Source organism: Microcaecilia unicolor, chromosome 2 (genome assembly GCF_901765095.1).
Source record: "Microcaecilia unicolor chromosome 2, aMicUni1.1, whole genome shotgun sequence".
Taxonomy (NCBI): Eukaryota; Metazoa; Chordata; class Amphibia; order Gymnophiona; family Siphonopidae; genus Microcaecilia; species Microcaecilia unicolor.
The window spans coordinates 292,866,915-292,888,069 of NC_044032.1; the positions used below are offsets into that span (position 1 = coordinate 292,866,915).

Sequence of the window (21,155 nt, forward strand, 5' to 3'; positions counted from 1 at the left end):
TGCAAACTTGTTTGGGCAGGGACACATTATACCTGCATATCACCTCTGAACAGTGCTGTTTGGGTGGGGATGGGGTTAGGCAGGGCAGGGCCTTAGTCCTTACTTGTCTGACAACATGCAGAAAGATCAGCACATATGTTAATATCTAAATGTAATACAAGGTATCAAATACCAAAGAATAAAGTGACAACAAATTAAACCATAAAAACAACTTAAATAAATACATATAGGTCTGTTAGGCAACTGAATTAAAGTGGATTAAAAAACAGCCAGTCGGCTTCCTCTCTCACCTTCTCCCAGTTGCTTGCCACTCTCTCACTGTCTGCGAACTCCTTGGCTGCACAGTGTAGTTAGGAGAGAGAGAGAGAGTGTTTGGGGGGGGGGGGGGGGGGGGGGTTAAGGAAACTGATGGACATGGGAAGAATACACCACACCATAGTACAGAAATGACAAAGGTGGCCCTTCCAGAACAGTGAAACTGAAGGTCAATGAGTGACCTTTTTCACACAGTGCATTCAGTCTATAAATTTGAAATGGTGGTGAAGGGACTGAAGCCCAAGGAAGGCCTGCTACTGCTAACTACGCTTATTGACAAGTAATGCCATCACATGCCTTCATGGACATGTTACATATTTTAAACTCAATTATTTCAAACACTTAGTTACATACAAACCTATGGAAACAATTCAACAGTATTTAAAGATCCCTCAACAAACAATAGATTCTGCAACATTTTTTAAAGCCCTGTCTGATGTTATGACAAACTAAAATTAAAGGTTTTGATGTCACCTCAGTGAGACCAACACACAGTTCCTCCACTACAAAACACTGTACAAACTTGCGCACTTTAACAGCACTAACTCCCAATACTCGAAAAACAGCAACCTTATGCATGAAAGGCAGCACTGTAAATATTACACCATGCCCTAAAACAGATACACTACCTAGAGAAAAAACATAAAACAAACCATGTCTATATGGGTTCAGTAATTTTGTTCTTTATAATAGTTTCTATCATTTTGTCCAACAATAATGTCAAGTTTACTGATCTGTAATTTCCTGAGTCACTCCTGCAGCTCTTTTTAAAATTGGTATTATATTGCCTACCTATCAGTCTTCAGGTACTATGGGTCAGTGTTTCTCAATCTAGCCCTTTTGGCACACCCAGCCAGTCAGGTTTTCAGGATATCCACACTGAATATGCATGAGATTTGCATACCATGGAGACAGTGCAAATACCTCTCCTGCATAGTCATTTGGATATCCTGAAAACCTGACTGGCTGGGTGTGCTCAAAGAACTGGGTTGAGAGCCCCTAGCAAGGATGTTACAGATTACTAATAGTCAGGGCTTTTTTTTTTTTTGAGGGGTACTGAGTACCGGCACCTTTTCCATTGTCTCCTAAAATTGACCCATGGAACCCAAATGTTAATGATAGAGCTCAGGCTCTACACACCAATTCTGGTTGTCATAGATTCTGTGACTGCTTGCAGGGGGCCTGGCTATTATGGGGTGGGTCCCTCAATGATCGCCCCACTCTTGAAGGGTGGCCTAGCATTTGAGTACCGGCACCTTTTTTGCTAGAAAAAACACACTGCTAATAGTAGATCAGAAATTTCAATTTTAGCTCTTTCAGTACACTGGGGTGTATACCATCCAGTCCCGATGATTTAACTTGTTGATTTAGCTTATTACATCTTTCAAGGTCACCAAGATGCGTTTCAGTTCCCTGTATCATCACCTTTAAATACCATTTCTGGCATGGGTAGCACCCTTAAATCAAAGAATTTATTTAGTATCTGTGCAATGTCTTATTCTCCCTGAATGCTCCTTTTACCCCTTGATGATCCAACAATCCCATTGACTCCTCTCACAGGCTGAGAGGCCTTTCACTTCCCGGGTGTGTTTAAGACAGAATTCACAGTCCCAAAGGTTTGGGGGAGGGAGTGAGTAATGGTCACTGCTTAAGGATCAACACCTAGGAATCAGAATCAGGGCTTCTGATCACAAGGTTTCAGAAAGCACTCTGTTGCAAAGGCCCTGCTCCCAATATACATAGTCTGGTCAGAGTAGAAATAGTCGAGCGGGAAGATATTAGGGTCATGGTGCTAGATCCCAGGCTTAGCTCTGACAGAACTGGAAACAGAGATGAACAGGAGAAAACTGCTGAATCAGAAGGGGGGGGGAAAAACCCAGTTGTCAGCCTGAGTCCTAACAGTAATAAACACTCATTAATGTCTGCTGTGCAAATATAATCATTCTCTTGCTTTCTTTTATTATGCAGAGATCTTCACTATTTTTTCCAAATGGGGGGGGGGGGGGGCAATTTGTCAAAAAAAGGTCAATGCAAGAGCCAAGACCATCACCAGACACCATGTCAACCTCCACCATCTAGTCTTCCATCTCCATCACTTTCAAGGTGGCTCTCCCCTCCCGTATCCAGTTTTTAATCCTCCCCTATTCTTTCTGGAGATTTGTTCATGGTGCCACAGCTGTTGTGTTTTCTTCCAGCACAGCATAGCTCACAACCAGTTTGAACTACAAGGTGTGCTCTCTGTCTTGAGAGGATACAGTGGGATTTCGGCAGCACCTAGCTCAAACTCTCAAACAGCAGTCTGGTACAGATGTTAACAGAATAACTGTTAGACTAGCAGCAAGTCTAAGGAAAGGGTGAATGTACACTGTATAGTGAGAGTCAGAGGAACATTCTTACATTTGAAGGGGGCTGCCACTGGCCCCTGGTCTTGCAATGAAGAACACATACGACAAAGTGTCATTCAGTTTAAAGAGAAGGGAAACCCCCCCCCCCCCCCCCCCAAAACAAAGCAGGGACTAAGCAAGAGCTCACCTTTCCTTATCCACACTAACAGCCACTGATCCTACTGCTACCACCAAGCTGCACCCATTCTCCTTTAAACTTCACCACAACCCAGCTGGAGAAACACACAAGGGTCCCCCCCCCCCCCCCCCCCCACAGAAGTACACCCTTAAAGGCTTTGTTGCTCAACCCTTTCCCTTCACACAGCAACAGCTGGGAAGACCCACATGACAGCATCACCAGCAGTCACCTCTCCCTAATGACAAAGCTCCTGGGATGAGAAAGTAGCATCAGTATTGGCATCCAGGTAATTAAGGCCAAATCCTGCAGTGGCCAGAAGTGAGCTTGGGCTAGAAGAGCACTCAAGAACACAAAACATGAAGGAGAGGAGGGCTCTACCTCCCTGAGTGTTAGACGTCATGCTGTGCAGCACTGAAGGTGTCACATGAACCAAGCATGTGGTGGATTTCTGAATAGACATATAAAAGAATGCATGGATGGAGGGAGGGAGGGGTGTGTCTTTAGAATTAGGAAAAGTATTTCTGAGTGGGTGTTTGCATACCTCTGCCTGTATTCTGTGCAGTCTTTGATCACTTGTACTGGAACACCATAAGATTGAGCCAAAGATAAGCTCACCTGGCACTCACTCAGATCTTCCCTTAGGGTTGGACCCACTTCAATAGGAATCTTGCCTTACAGATGTGTCTCTGAGTCAGAACAGCAGCCTAATCTCTTTCCCTGATTTTCTCAAGTCCTCTGACCCACAAAATTCACCTTCTAAGTCTGACTTGGGCCTTATCATTTCTTCTCCCTCTCCACTGTTTTAAGAAAACACCCTTTTCTATAGACACAGCTAAGGCTCCTACCTTTCAAGATATGCAACCACTAGCTATCCATTCATCCCCAATAATCCATAATGTTACTAGCAAGATCTGTGAGGCAGCTAGAGAGAGGGGAAAAAAAAAAAAAAAAAAGAAGGGGGGCGTTTATTGTGGCTGCAGCCCTATGTATTAATCTCAGTCTCTGTAGGTTAGTCTGCTGTTATCAGCACAGCCTTTTACAAAACTATCACAAAGTGCTTCAGACACTCAAACAGCTTTCTGGACACTCCTGGGTGTTTGTATATGTGCTACCATAAAGAGAGAGAGGAAAATGAAGAAATACATCCATTGTATCAATTTTGTCCAACACTAGTTTCTTGAGTGCTGGGGGCAGGACGCTCTTTTTTCCAGCCTACTTCAGGCTGATTCCGCTTCTTATGGGCAGCAATTCCCTCCATGCAGATTCTGCCTGGAGTTGTACACAACATGGCCTGTGACAGATGGAAGCCATTTTTCTACTGTCAATCTTTTATGCAGTCAGTCTTCACATAGAACCTGCAGATTAGCCCAAAAACATCCCTCTCAAAAATTGACAGAGAACAATTAAGAAACTTCTGCTAAAGAATGAACGGAGAAACTACTGAAAAATATGTGGTTTTGGTAATCTAACCAGAAATACTTTTGTCTTATGGTCAGTGCTATTTTGATTTTTTTTTTTTACTACATAGAGGTCCATATTTAAAAGATTCATGTAGCTAAAATTAGGTTTTAGCCAGGTAAATTTATCACTTTAAAAATATGCCCCTCAACTACTTAAGTTTGTGCTGCTAAAACCACATAAACTGAGATGGATAGAAGAGGCTTGCTTGCTAATTTATCATGCTAACCAGGTGATCACTGTTACTGGGCTAAATTCAGTCAGGTAAACCAAACTTTACAAATGGCAGGACTAGGCCTTTTTTTTAGGGGGTACTGAGTACCAGTAGTTTTTCTATTGCCTGCTAAAATTGACGCCATGAGCCCCAACTATTAATGAAAAAGCCCAGAGTGTAAGATGCTGTGGTGAGTTGCAAGGGGCCTAGTGTGGAGAGGTCCCTTAGTGATCACCCCACCCCTGAAGGATGGCATTTGAGTACCAGCACCTTTTTTGCTAGAAAAATTGCACAAGGGGCAGGCCTAGATCTACTCAAGTTGTACAGGTAAATTGAGCCAATTAAGTCAAATGACACAATGAGCCAGATTGTGTAGTTGTGCATCTGTGTAAAGATAAAGGTATTGGAAGGTCCAAACACACCAAGCTCTAGCCCCATCCCCAAACTTTCTAGTTGCTAATGCTGTGTTGGGCAAAACCTGGATTGGGCCATGATCGAGCAGGCCACCCAATTCCACTGCCTATGGATCAGTGTAGTATTTCCCAGTTATTTTATGCACCCAGCTGTTCTTTAAATAAATCAACCCCCTTATGTATAAATTTGAGCAGCACATGAGGAGATGGTCAGAGCACCCCCTTTCCCCCCATCTACACACACACACTTACCAGAGCCATGCCATGACAACCATTAAAACACTAATGACGCAAGGTACTGAATCGCCATCCATTTGGCCCTCTGAAAGGATGGCTTTTTTTTTCATCTTTACTTACAGAGAAAATTTGACAGCAACAGACATTGTACATAAACCTTAAGAATGTAAAAAATTGCTTTTGCTAAATATTAAAAAATAATAAAAATAAAATAATAATAATAATAATAGCAAGATTATTACAAAATAAAAGTGCCTGTTATAAGTTCAAGTAACGCGTTGAAAGGTTGCTGAAGCCGCAAGCGGCTTTATTTAAAGATGTCATCTGGGGAGGAAGGGAGGGGTCTATCTTATCCCTCCGTCAGGTTGTCTCAGAGCCTTGGCACTCCTCTTCAGTCTCCAGGATGCAGTGGGGAGGGAGACACTCTAGGCCCCTGCCTGCCTGGCCCAGGACGGCGGCCCAGCGCCTCTGTAGCTCCTCTGTCTCTGCGCTGAAGTACAAACTCAGATGGCTCTGACTTATCTTGAAGGTGTGTCGCCTCTCCACACGATCCCCAGTGTCTGGGGCTCCCAGCTCGAAACCAATGAGGGGGATACTGCGCTGTGCTTTCACATCCTATCCAGTACAAAGAGAACCATTAAGAATTTCAAACTGAAGCCTACAGTTTTGTCTCTCTCTCTCTCTTGCCTGGTGACTGGCCCAGGCCTAGGGCTCTTATGTCTCTGGCCTAGGTCTAAGTACCCAGCATATGCAAGACTTCTAGACCTGCACTTAGTTTCAACATTTTTTATTGATGAAATTGAAAGTGAATAAGCAACAGGCTCCACAAATTGCATGTTACAAGGCCAAATCGTCCAAACATGAACATAAGAACAATCATATCATCAACAATTTAACTTTTTCCTCCCCACCCATAACCCTCCCTACCCTCCACTGCTATGTACTGTCTAGACCTGCACTTAAAGGAAATAAGGAATAGAGAGCGACCAAAACTGGGCCCTGGTGGTCTAGTGGCCTTGTTGGGGCAGAAGCAATCCCCAGTTGCTCCTGCCTACCCATGCCAGCTCCACATTCAAAATGGCTGCCGGGGCCTCCTGCAGTACCCATTTTGCATGCAGAGCCAACATGAGGCCATTAGACCACCAGGGTTTCTAAGGTAGTCCCAGGAAGGGCCTATGGATGGTGGCTTGTGGCTGGGGGGGCAGAGAGTAGAAAATGGTTGTACTTTGTCAATAGGAGGGAGTTTTGGTTTCAAACAAAAATGCACTGGGCCAATTTCGGAGCCAAAGCTGAAATTCAGTTGGATTCTAATAAGGACTACATCTCCCACAATATAGCATGGCAAAAATATGGAGTGCGATCTTGTAATATTACCTGGGGGGCTCCGTAAATGTACAGCACCAGAGGCTCATTCTCAGGGATCACAAACCAGGCCTTCTGCCAGCTCTTGCCACCCTTCTCCATGTAATGCAGGAAACTGCAAATAATGCTATTTTCTGCCACCACAGATGCCTGCTTCTGTAGAACAAAAGAACAGAAACCAAGCATCACATGTGTGTGTAGCGTGATGAGAAGGAGAAAGACCAGGATGATGCTCCCCAGCACCAACCAATGGTAGAGGTGGGTTTAGCTATACCTCTAAGATTGACCTCCTGCGTTGTGGGGTTTGTTGCTGGTAGCCAGGGGACCCGTGCAGGGCAGTGAAACACTCGATGCAGACCCGGTTTGTTCTGTTATTGTCATAAAAAAGCCGCGCCCGGAATTCAGAACACTTCCCACACACCACCTGCAGGAGAGAAATCCTGTTGCATCAGTACTGCAACTGAAACCATAACCACTCTGCAGCATTACTACCACAGCAATGTAGAATCAACCATGAGGCAGCAATCCAAACTGGTGGGAGTGTAGAGTATAAAAATGAGGTGACAGGGAAGGTGCTATTAATGGGAAGAACATTAGATGAATCAGCCGAGCACTTTCAGAATGAGGAAAGGGGACTGGGGGTAAGCTGAGCACCATCAGCATGCAAAGAGATAGAAGGAAAGGCTATGACCTAGGCACAGTTACTGTGCCCCTCAAGGTAAGGGTAAGTACAATCAGCACTGAGAGTGGGAACAGCACTGGCAGTGCGAGGGGAGGAAGATGAGAAGAGCCAGATAATGTCAGCAGAAGGGATTAATGATAAGGAATAGGAGAATACCATCACCATGACGGTTGGGGGACAGGGGTTATTGCTTACGTGGCCACAGGCCTTGCAGTGGTGCCTGCGCTTTGTGATGGAGTGGAATGGCTCCTGGCATCTCATGCACATAGTCACTTCTTTCTCCCGGATGGGAGTTGGAGCTCGCTTACCCAGATCTGTGTTCTGGAAAAGGGAAGACAAACTTAAGTACAAAAACAGCAGCAAAGAGTAATATTTTGTATATTACAAGGGTGATGCTGCAGGGAACATTATACGGTGCTGGGTGCAGGTGCTGGGACAAAAGCAGAACACACACAGTCCCAGAAAATTTTAATCAGATTCAGGCAGGGCTGACTTTTAACCATTAGGCATTCTAGGTGGACCACCTGGGATGGAAGCTTTCGGTAAGTGGATAGGGCAGATGCAGTCAGAGAAAAATAGGGCATGACAACCACACAAACTCAAAAATCATCTGTATGTATCTTCACCTGCAGGAAGGTGGGTGTGAGTCATTTCCAAATAGCTCATTTACCAGGGTAAATAGCTTTTCAGAAATTTGCCCTCCTTATATGTGTTTTGGTACGAGTTTAATTATCAAAATCTTGCCAGGTGGACTCAGGATTTTGGAAATTATTCCCTGAATCAGCTCCTGTTGAATTTAAAATTAAGCAATCAATGGATAGAAAGTGCAAAATACAGGGAGTTACATTACAAGTTTTCATTACGAATGTATATTCATCCTCATAGAGCTAAGAAAATGGATTATCCTACTATAGGTATGTGTTTAAAATGTTCTGCACCAGACACCCTATATAGTCATTGCATATGGGACTGTCCTCCAATACAACATTTTTGGGTGACTCTATGGCCACATCTCAGCATAATGTGCTGAAGAACCCTGGCAGCATTTCCTCAGAGATCTCTCCTTGATCATATGGAGGATATAACAGAGGGAGTGGCCTTTTCAGTGCTCCTTCTGTGACAGGTCTGTTTAATGGCAAAGTGCTGTGTACTGTTACAATGGATCAAGTAAGACCCACACACGATCGCACAGTGACACAGGCGGATGTTTGAGCTTTTAAGGATGGAGAGGATGACAGCAGTCCTCAGGGGGACAATTAGTGAAGAAGAGATTTTTGAAAGTTTGGGAACCCTATTCTAAAGAGCTTGTTCTGTGATATTAAATGATTTAGATATGTCATCAATGAGTTCCTTGGACTTGGTTAAGCATCTTCTGTTTGGGAATGATGGGAAGGGGGTGGGATAGGGATGGGTGACAGAGGTTTGTTATGTACTGAAAAAAACAGCTGTACAGAGAACAGTGAATGTTAACGGGAAATATGTTCTTTGCCATTTTGTATGTTGACATTGTTGCTAATGGCTGAATAAAAAAAAATAATTTCAATTAATTATCAAAAACTCTCAGGCAAGGAGGTGAGGGGCCTGAAAGAGAACCAAGAGAGATGCAAAGCTGAAAGTTTGCCTAAAGTGTTTTAATACTTAGCACCAGCTTTACATACTGTGTTGGCTGTCAACACTGGGAGTCAGCCCATGAACCCATGCATATGTAAGGGCAAATAAAGACTCTTCCTATCCAGTCCAATATTAATTCATATATAGTGTTCAATACCCCATATTCTTCAGATCTTCAATATGGTATTATATATTTCCCATGAACCTCAGTGATGTGCAATCACCAGCAATTTCTCAATCTGGCGATAATAGCAAGCATCAACCTCTTCATTGGTTCATTAAAATGTTTTTAACTTATTCATTCAAACCCATAGTTTAAATTGAACTTATCTTCTTTCTTTAATTTTATCAGACCCAGGGGGTTAGGCTGCCCGACATGCACGTTTCGCTCCGAAATGAGCTGTCTCAAGGACATCCCCCCATGATCTTACTAGCCATTGGCTATTGAATAACTTTTGCTGAGCGGACGCTAGTAAGATCATGGGGGGATGTCCTTGAGACAGCTCATTTCGGAGCGAAACGTGCATGTCGGGCAGCCTAACCCCCTGGGTCTGATAAAATTAAAGAAAGAAGATAAGTTCAATTTAAACTATGGGTTTGAATAAATAGAATGAATAAGTTAAAAACATTTTAATGAACCAATGAAGAGGTCGATGCTTGCTATTATCGCCAGATTGAGAAATTGCTGGTGATTGCACATCACTGAGGTTCATGGGAAATATATAATACCATATTGAAGATCTGAAGAATATGGGGTATTGAACACTATAAATGAATTAATATTGGACTGGATAGGAAGAGTCTTTATTTGTGTGAATATTTATATCCAGTTTTGTCAAGTACTATTTATGCCTGGAGAGTGAGTGTTGTATGTAAGGGCAAAAACATCTCATACGATCCCCTTAAATATGCAGTTGCTGGTGGGCCAATGCAAACACAGCAACATCTGTAGACCAGTGTATAGTAGTGTCCCTGATCCTCACCTTCCCCGTACCCTTCCCATGGTTCACTTGGTTTTACCCTCCCCACCCCCTATACAGTTACTTTTAGCTCTGTTCCTGCCTACCCCATCTACTACCAGTGGCGTAGCTACGTGGGGCCTGAGGGGGCCGGGGCCCCTGCAGATTCACCCCAGGACCCCCCTCCCGACGAACCCGCCCCCGCCTACCTTTACTTTTGCTGGCGGGGGATCCCACTCTCCGCCAGCCGACGTCTTCTCAGTCCTTCCTGCTCTTCAATTTGTTTGCTGACGTCCTGCACGTTGTCAGCAAACAAATTGAAGAGCAGGAAGCGACTGAGAAGAAGACGTCGGCTGGCGGGGAGTGGGATCCCCCACCAGCAAAAGTAAAGGTAGGCTGCAGCGGCGGCGGGTTCGCGGCGGGAGGGGGGGCGGCAATGTCGGCGGTGGGGGGGGCGGCGCCGGGGGGAGGGCTAAAATGTGCCCCCTCCCCCCGGGCTCTGGACCCCTCCCCCACGGAAGGCTGGCTACGCCCCTGTCTACTACTACTACTAACACTTATATAGCGCTACCAGGCATATGCAGCGCTGTACACCATACACATAAAGACAGTCCCTGCCCAAAAGAGCTTACAATCTAATAAGACAGGTAACAGACAGAACAACTAAGAGGCATGGGGAATTAAAGAGGAGGGGATAAAGGTACAGGCAAGTAAGCAGTGGTTAGGACTTAAAAGCAGCCTTAAAGAGGTGGGCTTTTAGCTTGGACTTAAAAACGGCTAAAGATGGGGCTAGACGTACATGCTCAGGAAGTCTATTCCAGGCGTGTGGTGCAGCGAGATGGAAGGAACGGAATCTGGAATTAGCAGTCAAGGAGAAGGGGGCCGACAAGAGAGATTTGTCAACAGAACGGAGTGTTCGAGGAGGGGTGTAGGGAAAGACAAAAGTGGAGAGGTACTGGGGAGCAGCAGAGTGAATACACTTATAGGTTAGTAAGAGAAGTTTGAATTGAATGCGGAAACGGATAGGGAGCCAGTGAAGAGACTTGAGGAGAGGGCTAATATGAGCATAGCGACTTTGGCGGAAAATGAGTCGGGCAGGAGGAGAGGGCTAATACGAGCATAGCGACTTTGGCGGAAAATGAGTCGTGCAGCAGAGTTTTGGATTGATTGAAGAGGAGAGAGATGGCTAAGTGGGAGGCCGGTGAGAAGCAAGTTGCAATAGTCTAGGCGAGAGGTGATGAGAGTGTGGATGAGGGTTCTAGTAGAGTGTTCAGAGATGAAGGGACGGATTTTACTGATGTTATAGAGAAAGAAACGTCAGATTTTGACAATCTGCTGAATGTGAGCATGTGAGCAGAGAAGGAGAGAGAGGAGTTGAAGATGATCCCACGGTTACGAGCTGATGAGACAGGGAGAATGAGAGTGCCATCCACTACTTTTCCCCGGGTCCTTTCCCTTTATCCCACTATTTCCAGCTCTCCCCTCCTGGCTCACCCCTCATGGGGCTGATGCCAGGCCCAGTAGTAGCTAGCACAAGGTAGTCAAGGCCACAGTTGCAGTCTCATCAAGGAATAAAAATTCAGCCCGAAGTGCCCCCCTCTCACAGTTTTCCTTGCTAAGAGGACACACGCAGGAGAAAGGTGCCGGGTGGGGCTGGGGGTGGTCCGTAGTGTGTGCTGGAAGACTCATGCTGATTTTCTCTCTTTTTGGTGCACCATCTTCTGAAGATGTCTGCCAGCCCTCATCAGCTAATTCTCGGCAGCCTGGGGTAGGGATCGTGCTGGGGCTTTGGGGTTGAGATAATTCTGAAAGAAGCTGACGATAGCAGTGTGCTACGACTCCCTCAAGTACGGCACTGTGTGGCTGCACAGCATGCCCAACCCAAACTAGCCCCTTCTTATATATACACACATCCTTTCTCCCTACCCTCTTCATAGGCACCCTGTCAGATGCACACAGAGATGCTTGCAATGGAAATTACAGCAAAAAAGCCTCAGACACATACCGGAGAGCTTGGTGGGGTTTGGTCTTCCTCCCTGTGTGATGAGTTTATTAGTCGGCAGGTCTCCAGGGTCTGCTCGTGCCGGGCGATGGTGGCTTGGATTGCCTGGGGAGGGAAGGAGAAACCATTTATGTAAGAGGTCAGAAAGACAAAAGTGGGGGCAGTGGCTCCCTGTGTCAGCAGCACTATACCTGAATCCAGTCCTTCTTCTCCTCTTCAGTCCTGCAGAGAGAATAAGAAAAAAAAATGTACATCACCTCTGCAACATAGGTGCAGGACCAGCTAAGCTCCACAAAGTCACTGCAGAGGACTACGCTGGGTACATCCCTGCTTGAATCCATGGGGTGAAGTGAGAGAGGCAATACTTACCTGGCCTGCAGCTCTAGTGAGCGCTGCTTCCCACGTACCAGGAAGGTCCTAGGCAGGTTCAGACTGCTGTTGCTGTCCTTCAGCTGTGGACCAAATAAGGATAGCAGTTAATGTTGTGCAGCTCCCAGTCAACAGTCATTCCTCACCCTTCTGCCTAGCTTTGGGGACTACAACTCCCAAGATGCACCAGAGGATGGGAGGCAAGCAGGGGTAAAGCTGGAAGCTGCCCAGATTAATAAGAACCTAAGTTTGGTTGCACTGAATTAAGCTAAAGGTCCAGCAAGCCCAGAGTTCTGTCTGAGGGAGCAAATGACAGAAGCCCAGAGCCAATGCAGAAGGGACAGGGCAGGTGTAGAGCTGTCCATCCTCTGTTACACCCTCCCCCTTTTTCCAGCAGTCATAATTAAGGGGTACATTGAATCTGGGGAGATATTCCTGAACCCTGTATTAAAGAACCGGTTATTGACTTTCTCCATAAAATTGATCTATTCTCTTTCTGAACCTTATTATAATACTCTGCCTCCAGTGTCTGATGGTAGTTAGTGCTACAAGGTACTTCCTCATGTTTGTGAAAACCTCCTCTCTGTTAGTTTCATGGACTGTTCCCTAGTTCCTCTATCACAGATACAGTAAATAACCATTTTCTCTATACCCTTCCTATCACATCTTCCCTCGTCTATTCAGAACTGGAGTAATCTTAACATTTTGAGTTTCCCCTTATACACAAACTGTCCCCTGGATCTTCTTTCTGTCACCTCTTCATACCTTTTTTCAAGAATACCACATCCTTTATGAGGCTGAGATGACTAGACTCAGACACACCAGGTATTTGTGTAATATGACATTTTCTGTTTCCTTAATAACCTCTGATGTTCTAGCCACAGTCATTTGCCCAGGAAAAGCCCTGGGTTCTCTTCCTGAGTCTTCTGTAGTCCATGGCAGTGCAGGGAAAGGGCAGAAGCGTAGCTAGGTGGGGCGCAGGGGGAGCGGTCGCTCCCCCAAACAGCTGTTTTCAAAAAATGGCGCCTATGCACCCCATGTGTCTGCTCCCTTCCTCCCGAGTCAATGTTTTCCAGTCTCTTCTGCCCGTCTGTCTCCCGTCCACGCGCGTGGTCACTTTGTTTGTACTTAACTGAAGCCTTCTCTCCCTCCTGCGTGCAGCACCGGCGATTCAATCAGCCTTCTGCCTGCCAGCATGGGGCTTCTCCTCAGGCGCGTCCCGCCTACTGTATTGCAACTTCCTGTTTTCCGCAGAGGTGGGAACGCGCCTGAGGAGAGGCCCCGACGCTGGCAGGCAGAAGGCAGAAAGCTGCCGGGTGGGGGGGGGGGAGGTTTAATTGACCGGAGTGGAAGCGTTTCTTGTTGGTATATGTGAAATGGCAAGCAATATGCACCGATTGATTTGTTTAATAAAGATGATATATACAAAAAAAATTATTGTTGCAGTACAATATGGTAATACTAGGGCCCAGCTAAGGAATATTTTGAGTTAGTCTTCACAGGATCAAACTTTGCTTTCCTTGTGCCATCACTATCCAGCAGGTTAGGTAGTGTCTTGAAAGGTGGAGGATAAAGAATTTATTTTTTTATATTTATATCACACATTATCCCAAGCAAAGTCAGATTCAGTGTGGCTTATATTTGAAAATACAGTGAGACAGAATAATAGAATTTAGTTATGGGAATAAATAGATGGATGTGTCTGAAACATTTAACAAAGTTGAGATTAGCATATATACCCAACTGGGCATTTAAAAGTTTGTGCTTTATTGATACCACATGTTCAGAAATCATAGCCATAAGTATAGACAGTTATTGAAAGATTATCACATGGGAGGGGAAGGTGATAGGGACACAAAGAGGGCACTACTGGAAAGGGGAGGAGGAGACAAGGACAGAGAGGGGCACCACTGGAAGGGGGATTTGGGGACAATGGTGAAACATGGGTGAGATGGGGACAAAGAGGTAATGCTGGAAAAGGGGGAAGATGGTAACAGGGGTAATGCTGGAAAAAGGGGGAAGATGGGGATACAGGACAATGTTAGAAAAAGGGAGAGGAGGGGACACCAGGACAGCAGATGCTAGAAAGTGGGAGATGAGACCAGGTAGGCTTGTGCTGAAAAGGGGGGGGGGAGATGGGGACACAGGACAGATGCTGAACTTGGGGGTAGGATAGGGACAAGGGACACAGAAGGGAGATGCTGGACAGGACAAATAGTGGTGCAGAGGAATAAAGGATGGTGCACTTGAAGACAGAAGAAATGTCAGATGGGCAAGACACCCTGTAAAGGCAGAAGAAACAGAGAAAAACAGAAAAGAGACAGTGGGACCAAAGCAAATGAGAAAATAAATTGTTCAAACAACAGTAGAGGGGTCCGAGTGCATTTTCTCAAGTCATTTTGGATGTACTGCAGCACAGATTTTGATGGGTAGAATCAGGGACTGCAAATCCCACATGAATTTGGGATGTGAGTTCACACTAGGACTGGTTGAAAAATCTCCCTTCTGGAACTGGATCACTTGGCAGCACTATACACAGCTATTTGATAGTGGGGACATAAAACTAAAGATCAGTGCCAAACAGATGTAGAGAATGAAAAGAAGAAGACAAGAGGCGAGAGCAGAAATGGAAAGGTCAACCTGGAAAAGAATTTGTAAGGCTGACTCATGGAACGTGGAAAAAAAAAAGACTATTCCCATACAACAAAGGTAGAAAAAATTATTTTTATTTAATACTTTGTAAGCACTGAGATGTACCTGCTTTGTAAAATGTACATTTTTTGTATTTTTATTTTCCAAAGTACAGGAGAAAATGCATTTCTGTCTCTTTTTTTTTTACCAGTATTGCACTGTTTAGAGTCTGGCTTCATTGTCTCTATTTCAATTTTTGTTGTTGTTTTTTTTGGGATTTTTTTTGTGGCTCCCTATTCTGCATTAGATTGGTAGCATGGAATGTTGTCACAATTTGGGTTTCTGCCAGGTGCTTGTGACCTGGGTTGGCCACATTGGAAACAGGATAATGGGCTAGATGGAACATTGTTCTACCCAGTATGGCTACTCTTATGTTATATAGATAGATGAGGGTCTATCCATGTTCTGCATGTGTGACTGAGGTGAAGGATTCTGCCAGCATGTAGTATCTGTGTAGGAATGTGTAACAGTGCAACTTGTTCCAGTTTCCCAATAGTAGGTATATTGGTACTCCAGAGCCATATATATATATATACATACACACACTGTCTTCTGATAGGTGGTTTAGGGCTGTTATGGTGTGGTAAGTTTTGTGTTCTAGGGCAGTCCTGGAGTACCCCCTTGCCAGTCAGGTCTTCAGGATATCCACAATAAATATGCATGACATTGATTTGGGTTAGGGCTGTTTTGGTGTGGTAAGTTTTCAGTATAGGTTGTGGGTGTCTTTTTGCAGGGGTTTGTGTTATTTCACAAAGTGTCTAGCCCTATTTGAAAGTAGGCTCTGGGGCAAGGGCCACCAAAGGTCACCCAAGATAAAAATGCTCAAGACTAGTGTTCTTCATATCCTGTAGAGCCACCACACAAACAAAAGCCCATCTGATTTAAACAAGGTGTCTAGCAGTGGAAGGACTGGGTGTGCTATTCCTGAGGTGATGGTCATGATTTGAATATTTTTATTTGAAGTTAAGAAGACAGGTTGCCTGCTCTGGCCAGTCCAGGGACCTCTTCTGCGTCCTGCCTACTGATGTAACTTACTGTTTCCTTGTAGGCAGGACGCAACAGAGACAGCCTATATTAATCATTGCCCGCCACAGCCCCTGAGCAACAACACAGACAATGCTGTCTAGCTGACACCAACTGGCGCCTATTTTATAAAAGTCTGCTCCCCCTGAGATCAAAACCTGGCTAAGCCTCTGGGAAAGGGACTCACCTCCATGCCATCCACATCAATGCGAGCACGCACGCCGAATTTCTGACCAATCAGGCGCAGCTTCGGCACGCAGTACAGGAGACGGTCATTAAACTGCAAGCAGAGATTGCCACACTGAAACTCAACCTCCACTACATTTTGTCCATATGGTGTTTACATGCGTAGGGGGTATGAAGAATGTGGAGTTCCCCAAGGAACACAGTCCCATATTACTAAGATCACCCTACTCTCTCCCTCCTCCGCTGCCAACAATGCCAGATTACCTACCACACTGGGTAAATTCTCCTACCCTGCCCTGGGTGCTATGTTGCTAAAAGATGACAGATTAAGGCAAACGTAGCACATCCAGATTGCCCAGTACTCATTTGTCCTCTTAGGCAGATGCACATACAAAATTCCCACCTGGAACCCAACACCCCACCCCACTGTCACATGTCCCTCACTCGATGTACTGAGGTAGTGCGTATGGGGGTTCCCCCCCCTTCCCTTGTGGAATTGCCTGCACTCACCAGGATCAGGTATCTGTCTTGGGTCATCCCACTCTTGGCAGACAACTTGAGAATGTGGCCTTCCTTGATGAGTTCATTAGTGGGGCTCACAATGTCTTCCTCCCCTCCCAGGAGCTCGTAGACCTTAAGCAGCTTGTGCATCCTCTCCTGCAAATAGAAAAGAAAGAGGAAAAGATGGGAGGGGGCAGGTTCTACACTCTCTCTTTGTCTTACTCTTACATTGTTGCATAAAGAAGAAAAGGGAGGTGGGGAAGACCAACAAAAAGTAGAAAAAGGAAACCTTGGAGTTGAAGTTTATTATAATATAAAAAAAAAATGGAAAAAAAAATAAGCCGCCAGGTCTACATAAACTTCTTCAGCGTGTTTAGCAGAGAAAGAACATATAATGATAATTTCATTTTCAGGATTATTTTACCCTCAACAGACACTTGTTGTGTTGAAACATGGCACTATCCAGCTTATTTTCAAAAGAGATCGCCGGCCATCTTCCGACACAAATCGGGAGATGGCCGGCGATCTCCTGAACCCAGCCAAATCTGTATAATCGAAAGCCGATTTTGGCCGGCGACCACTGGTTTCCATCACGGAGCCGGCCAAACTTCAAGGGGGCGTGTTGGTAGGGTAGCGAAGGTGGGACGGGGGCGTGGTCACGAGATGGCCGGCTTCGCCTGATAATGGAAAAAAGAAAGCCGGCTCCTACGAGCATTCCGCCGGCTTCACTTGGTCCATTTATTTTTACGACCAAGCCTCAAAAAAGTGCCCCAACTGATCAGATGACCACCGGAGGGAATCGGGGATGACCTCCCCTTACTCCCCCCATTGGTCACCAACCCCCTCCCACCCAAAAAAAAAAATTTTTTTTTACATTTTTTTTGCCACCCTCTATGCCAGCCTCAAATGTCATACCCGGCAACCTGACAGCAGTATGCAGGTACCTGGAGCAGTTTTTTGTGGGTGCAGTTCACTTCAGGCAGGTGGACCCAAGCCCATCCCCCCCTACCTGTTACACTTGTGGTGGTAAATGGGAGCCCTCCAACTCCCCCCCCCCCCCCAAAACCCGCTGTACCCACATGTAGGTGCCCCCCTTCACCCCTTAGGGCTATGGTAGTGGTGTAGAGTTGTGGAGAGTGGGTTTTAGGGGGGGGAATTTGGGGGGCTCAGCACCCATGGTAAGGGAGCTATGCATCTGGGACCAATTTTTGAAGTCCACTGCAGTGCCTTCTAGGGTGCCTGGTTGGTGTCCTGGCATGTCAGGGGGACCAGTGCACTACAAATGCTGGCTCCTCCCACGACCAAATACCTTGCATTTTGCCGGGTTTGAGATGGCCGGTCCCGGTTTCCATTATGGCCGAAAACCGAAGTCGGCCATCTCTAAACCTGGACAATCTCAACATTTGACCTAAATGTTGAGATTGAGCCGGCCCCAACCGTAATATCGAAAGAAAAGATGGCTGGCCATCTTTTTCGAAAACACGGTTGGCTCCGCCCCTTTGCGCAGCCGGCCCCGAAGATGGCCGGCCATCTATTTGGCTGGCGCCGTTCAATTATGCCCCTCTATGTGTTTACCAAACAAAATCCTGCCAGACAAATCCGATTGACTTTTTTTTAACTGGATAAACGCTACATGCCAGATGTAATCTACTTAGATTTCAGCAAAGCCTTTGATTTGGTCCCTCACAGAAGACTTGTGAATAAGCTGAGAGTACTAACTTAGGACCCAAAGTGGTAAACTGGACTAGAAACTGGTTGGTCGACAGGAGGCAGAGGATAGTGGTAAATGGAATCCGCTTGGAGAAAGAAAGGTAAGCAGTGAAGTGCCTCAGAGGTCAGTGCTGGGGCAGATTCTGTTTAATATATTTGTGAGAGACATTGCTGAATGGTTAGAGGGAAAAGTCTGCCTTTTTACGGATGATATGAAGATTGCCAATAGAGTGGATACCCTTGAGGGCGTAGAAACCATGAGAAGCGATCTCAAAGCACTGGAAGAATGGTCAAGGGTCTAGCAGTTAAAATTTAATGCAAAGAAGTGCAGAGTGATACACTTGGGGTGCAGAAATCCAAAAGAGATGTACCAGATAGGAGGGGAGAGATTGGTAAGCTCTGCTTAGGAGAGGGACCTCAGGGTGATGGTGTCTGAGGATCTCAAGGTGACAAAACAATGCAACAAGGCAGTGGCCACAACCAGAAGAATGCCAGGCTGCATAGAAAAGGATATAACCAGCAGAAGAAAGGTGTTGATGCCCCTGTACAAGTCATTGGTGAGGCCCCACTTGGAGTACTGTGTTCAGTTTTGGAGGCCGTATCTTGCTAAGAATGTAAAAAGACTTGAAGCGGTTCAAAGAAAAGCAACAAAAATGGTATGGGGTTTGTGTATCAAGACACATGAGGATAGACTTGATGACCTGAACATTTATACAGATACAGATGTTCAAATATTTGAAAGGCATTAATCCGCAAACAAACCTTTTAACAGGAAAGTGGTAGAACTAGAGGACATGAATTGAGGTTGAAAGGGGGCTGACTCAAGAATAATGTCAGGAAGTATTTTTTCACTGGTGGTAGTTACCTAGAATGCCCTCCCGTGGGAGGTGGTGGAGATGTAAATGGTAATGGAATTCAAAATTATGTGGGATAAAAACAAAGGAATCCTGTTTAGAAGGAATTGATCCAAAGAACCTTAGCAGAGACTAGGAAGCAATTGGAAACCAAAGCCAGCACCGAGCAGACTTCTACGGTCTGTGCCCTGATCGTGGCTGGACAGGTTCAGCTTCAGAAGCTGAAGAATAAGGCCAGTACCGGGCAGACTTCTACGGTCTGTGCCCTGAATGTGGCTGAACAGATTCAGCTTCAGAAGTTGGAGAACAAGGCCAGTGCTAGGGAAACCTCTACAGTTTGTACCCTGATCGTGGCTGAATAGATTTGAATGGGCTGGAGTGGAGCTTTTCAGGGGATTCGATGACAACTTCAGATGTTTTAGAACAAGGACAGTGCTGGGCAGACGTCCTTGTTCTAAAATGGCCCTGAAAATGGCAAGGACAAATCAAGATCAGGTATACATATGAAGTATCACACGATACCTTGTGTAATGAGTTTACCTTGCTGTGCAGACTGGATGGTCCATACAGGTCTGTCTGCCGTCATCTACTATGTTACTATATATCGAGGCCTCCTCCTGAACTCCTACTGTTTCGGGGGATTTATTTTTTTTTTTACGTAGACCTAGCGGCTTTTTAAAAAAAAAAGTATAATAAGCTGTGATTCCAAGGTTTCCTTTTTCTATTTTTTGTTGGTCCTCCTCTACCTTCCTTTTCTTCTCTACTTTTTTGTAGGGAACTTTTCTCCTTTTTGGTGTTTGCTTACATTGCTGCACAACCCATTAGCGACAGAGCACGGCCTGCATTTCATCCAACACTTTCCACCCACAGGATCCATGCACATACCAAAGTGATTTGTGTAGGGGCAGTGCTGGGAAGAGCAAAGCAGCTCCACTGAAGCATCACCAGAAAACCTCATTCCCCCACAGTGGCTGCCCTCCTAAATCCCCACCACAGCCACACCAGAAGCCCCCGCACAAAGGGGCTGCCTTCTTACCATCTTGCGTATGGCTGCATTGGAGTGCTCCGCTGCTGTTGCAATCAGCTGCAAGGACTCTGTACAGCAGAAAAGAAGGAAAAGTTAGTTCCTGGGATCATCAAGCTTCCAGCTCACCACAAGCTAGGAATCACCACCAGAGGCCTCCCACTGCAGACTGGATTTTAACATTAACATTTCCACTGCACGGGACCTCTCTTGGCCTGCAGCTTTGTAACAGAGATACCTAGTGCCATGTCAGGCAACTGACAGACAGTGCCTGGAGTGAGGGTGGGAGTAGCCCCCTCTCTAGGACAAAACTTTAACTGCATTGAATCATTCCTGCCACCATAAGTGCTCCTTCCTCCCCATCCCTCCTAGTGGAAAAGTTCTTACTTTCAGCATCTCCGCGGTCAGGAGAGTCTTGAGGCAGGTTCAGCAGATAGTCCTTCAGCAGAAGCTCATAGCGTGGGATCCTCTGTACTGGTTCCAGCATGTGGTGCTGCAGGGTCAGGCTCCCACAGGCCTCCTCCTTCTGAAAACACAGCCACACACACACTCTGAGGGAATGGTCCAGACTGTATATCTCCTGCCAGCAGCAGTTTCCTCCCCCTTCTCACCTGCACATCATACACAATGACTTTGAACTGAGATGATCTTTCTAGCCAGGTGTTAACCAGCTCCATAGCCCTGTCAAAGTTCTTCACATACTCTCCATACATCTTCAGAAAGGGAGCCAGCTTCTGCAGGATGTCCCCGATGCGGGGGTTACTGTCCCTACAAAGGTGGAAGAATAAAACATCAACACAGTGAGGGGGGGGGGGGATTGTCCTCCACACAGTCACACTTTAAAAGCTTATTCCCGATTTCACCCGTGTTCCTGCTCTCCTTCCTTAGAGGAGCATCCATCCACTGAACCCTGCTCCTGAGCTCTTGCCCCTGAGAACATCCACTAACCCATATCAGAAATTCCCATGCTGAAAATGAGCAACACCGGCTGCTGTTCTCCTGCTTTGGTATGAAAGCTTCA

At 45.8% G+C, this 21,155-nt stretch overlaps 1 protein-coding gene across 2 annotated transcripts in view; it reads right to left on the reverse strand.

Annotated features, from left to right (window-relative positions):
• Window positions 1-5,219: 5,219 nt before the first annotated feature.
• Window positions 5,220-21,155, reverse strand: part of FGD1 (FYVE, RhoGEF and PH domain containing 1) — an 86,972-nt gene continuing 71,036 nt past the window's right edge. For both annotated transcript variants that reach the window (XM_030194277.1, XM_030194278.1), the window contains exons 7-18: window positions 20,746-20,902; window positions 20,522-20,660; window positions 20,147-20,205; window positions 16,556-16,702; window positions 16,047-16,139; window positions 12,146-12,228; window positions 11,968-11,998; window positions 11,780-11,881; window positions 7,400-7,525; window positions 6,797-6,946; window positions 6,535-6,678; window positions 5,220-5,775 (exon numbers count right to left, since the gene is read on the reverse strand). In XM_030194277.1, coding sequence (XP_030050137.1) covers window positions 5,521-5,775; window positions 6,535-6,678; window positions 6,797-6,946; window positions 7,400-7,525; window positions 11,780-11,881; window positions 11,968-11,998; window positions 12,146-12,228; window positions 16,047-16,139; window positions 16,556-16,702; window positions 20,147-20,205; window positions 20,522-20,660; window positions 20,746-20,902 — 1,486 coding nt within the window. In that variant the 3' untranslated portion in view covers window positions 5,220-5,520. The remainder of the gene's footprint in view (window positions 5,776-6,534; window positions 6,679-6,796; window positions 6,947-7,399; window positions 7,526-11,779; window positions 11,882-11,967; window positions 11,999-12,145; window positions 12,229-16,046; window positions 16,140-16,555; window positions 16,703-20,146; window positions 20,206-20,521; window positions 20,661-20,745; window positions 20,903-21,155) is intronic.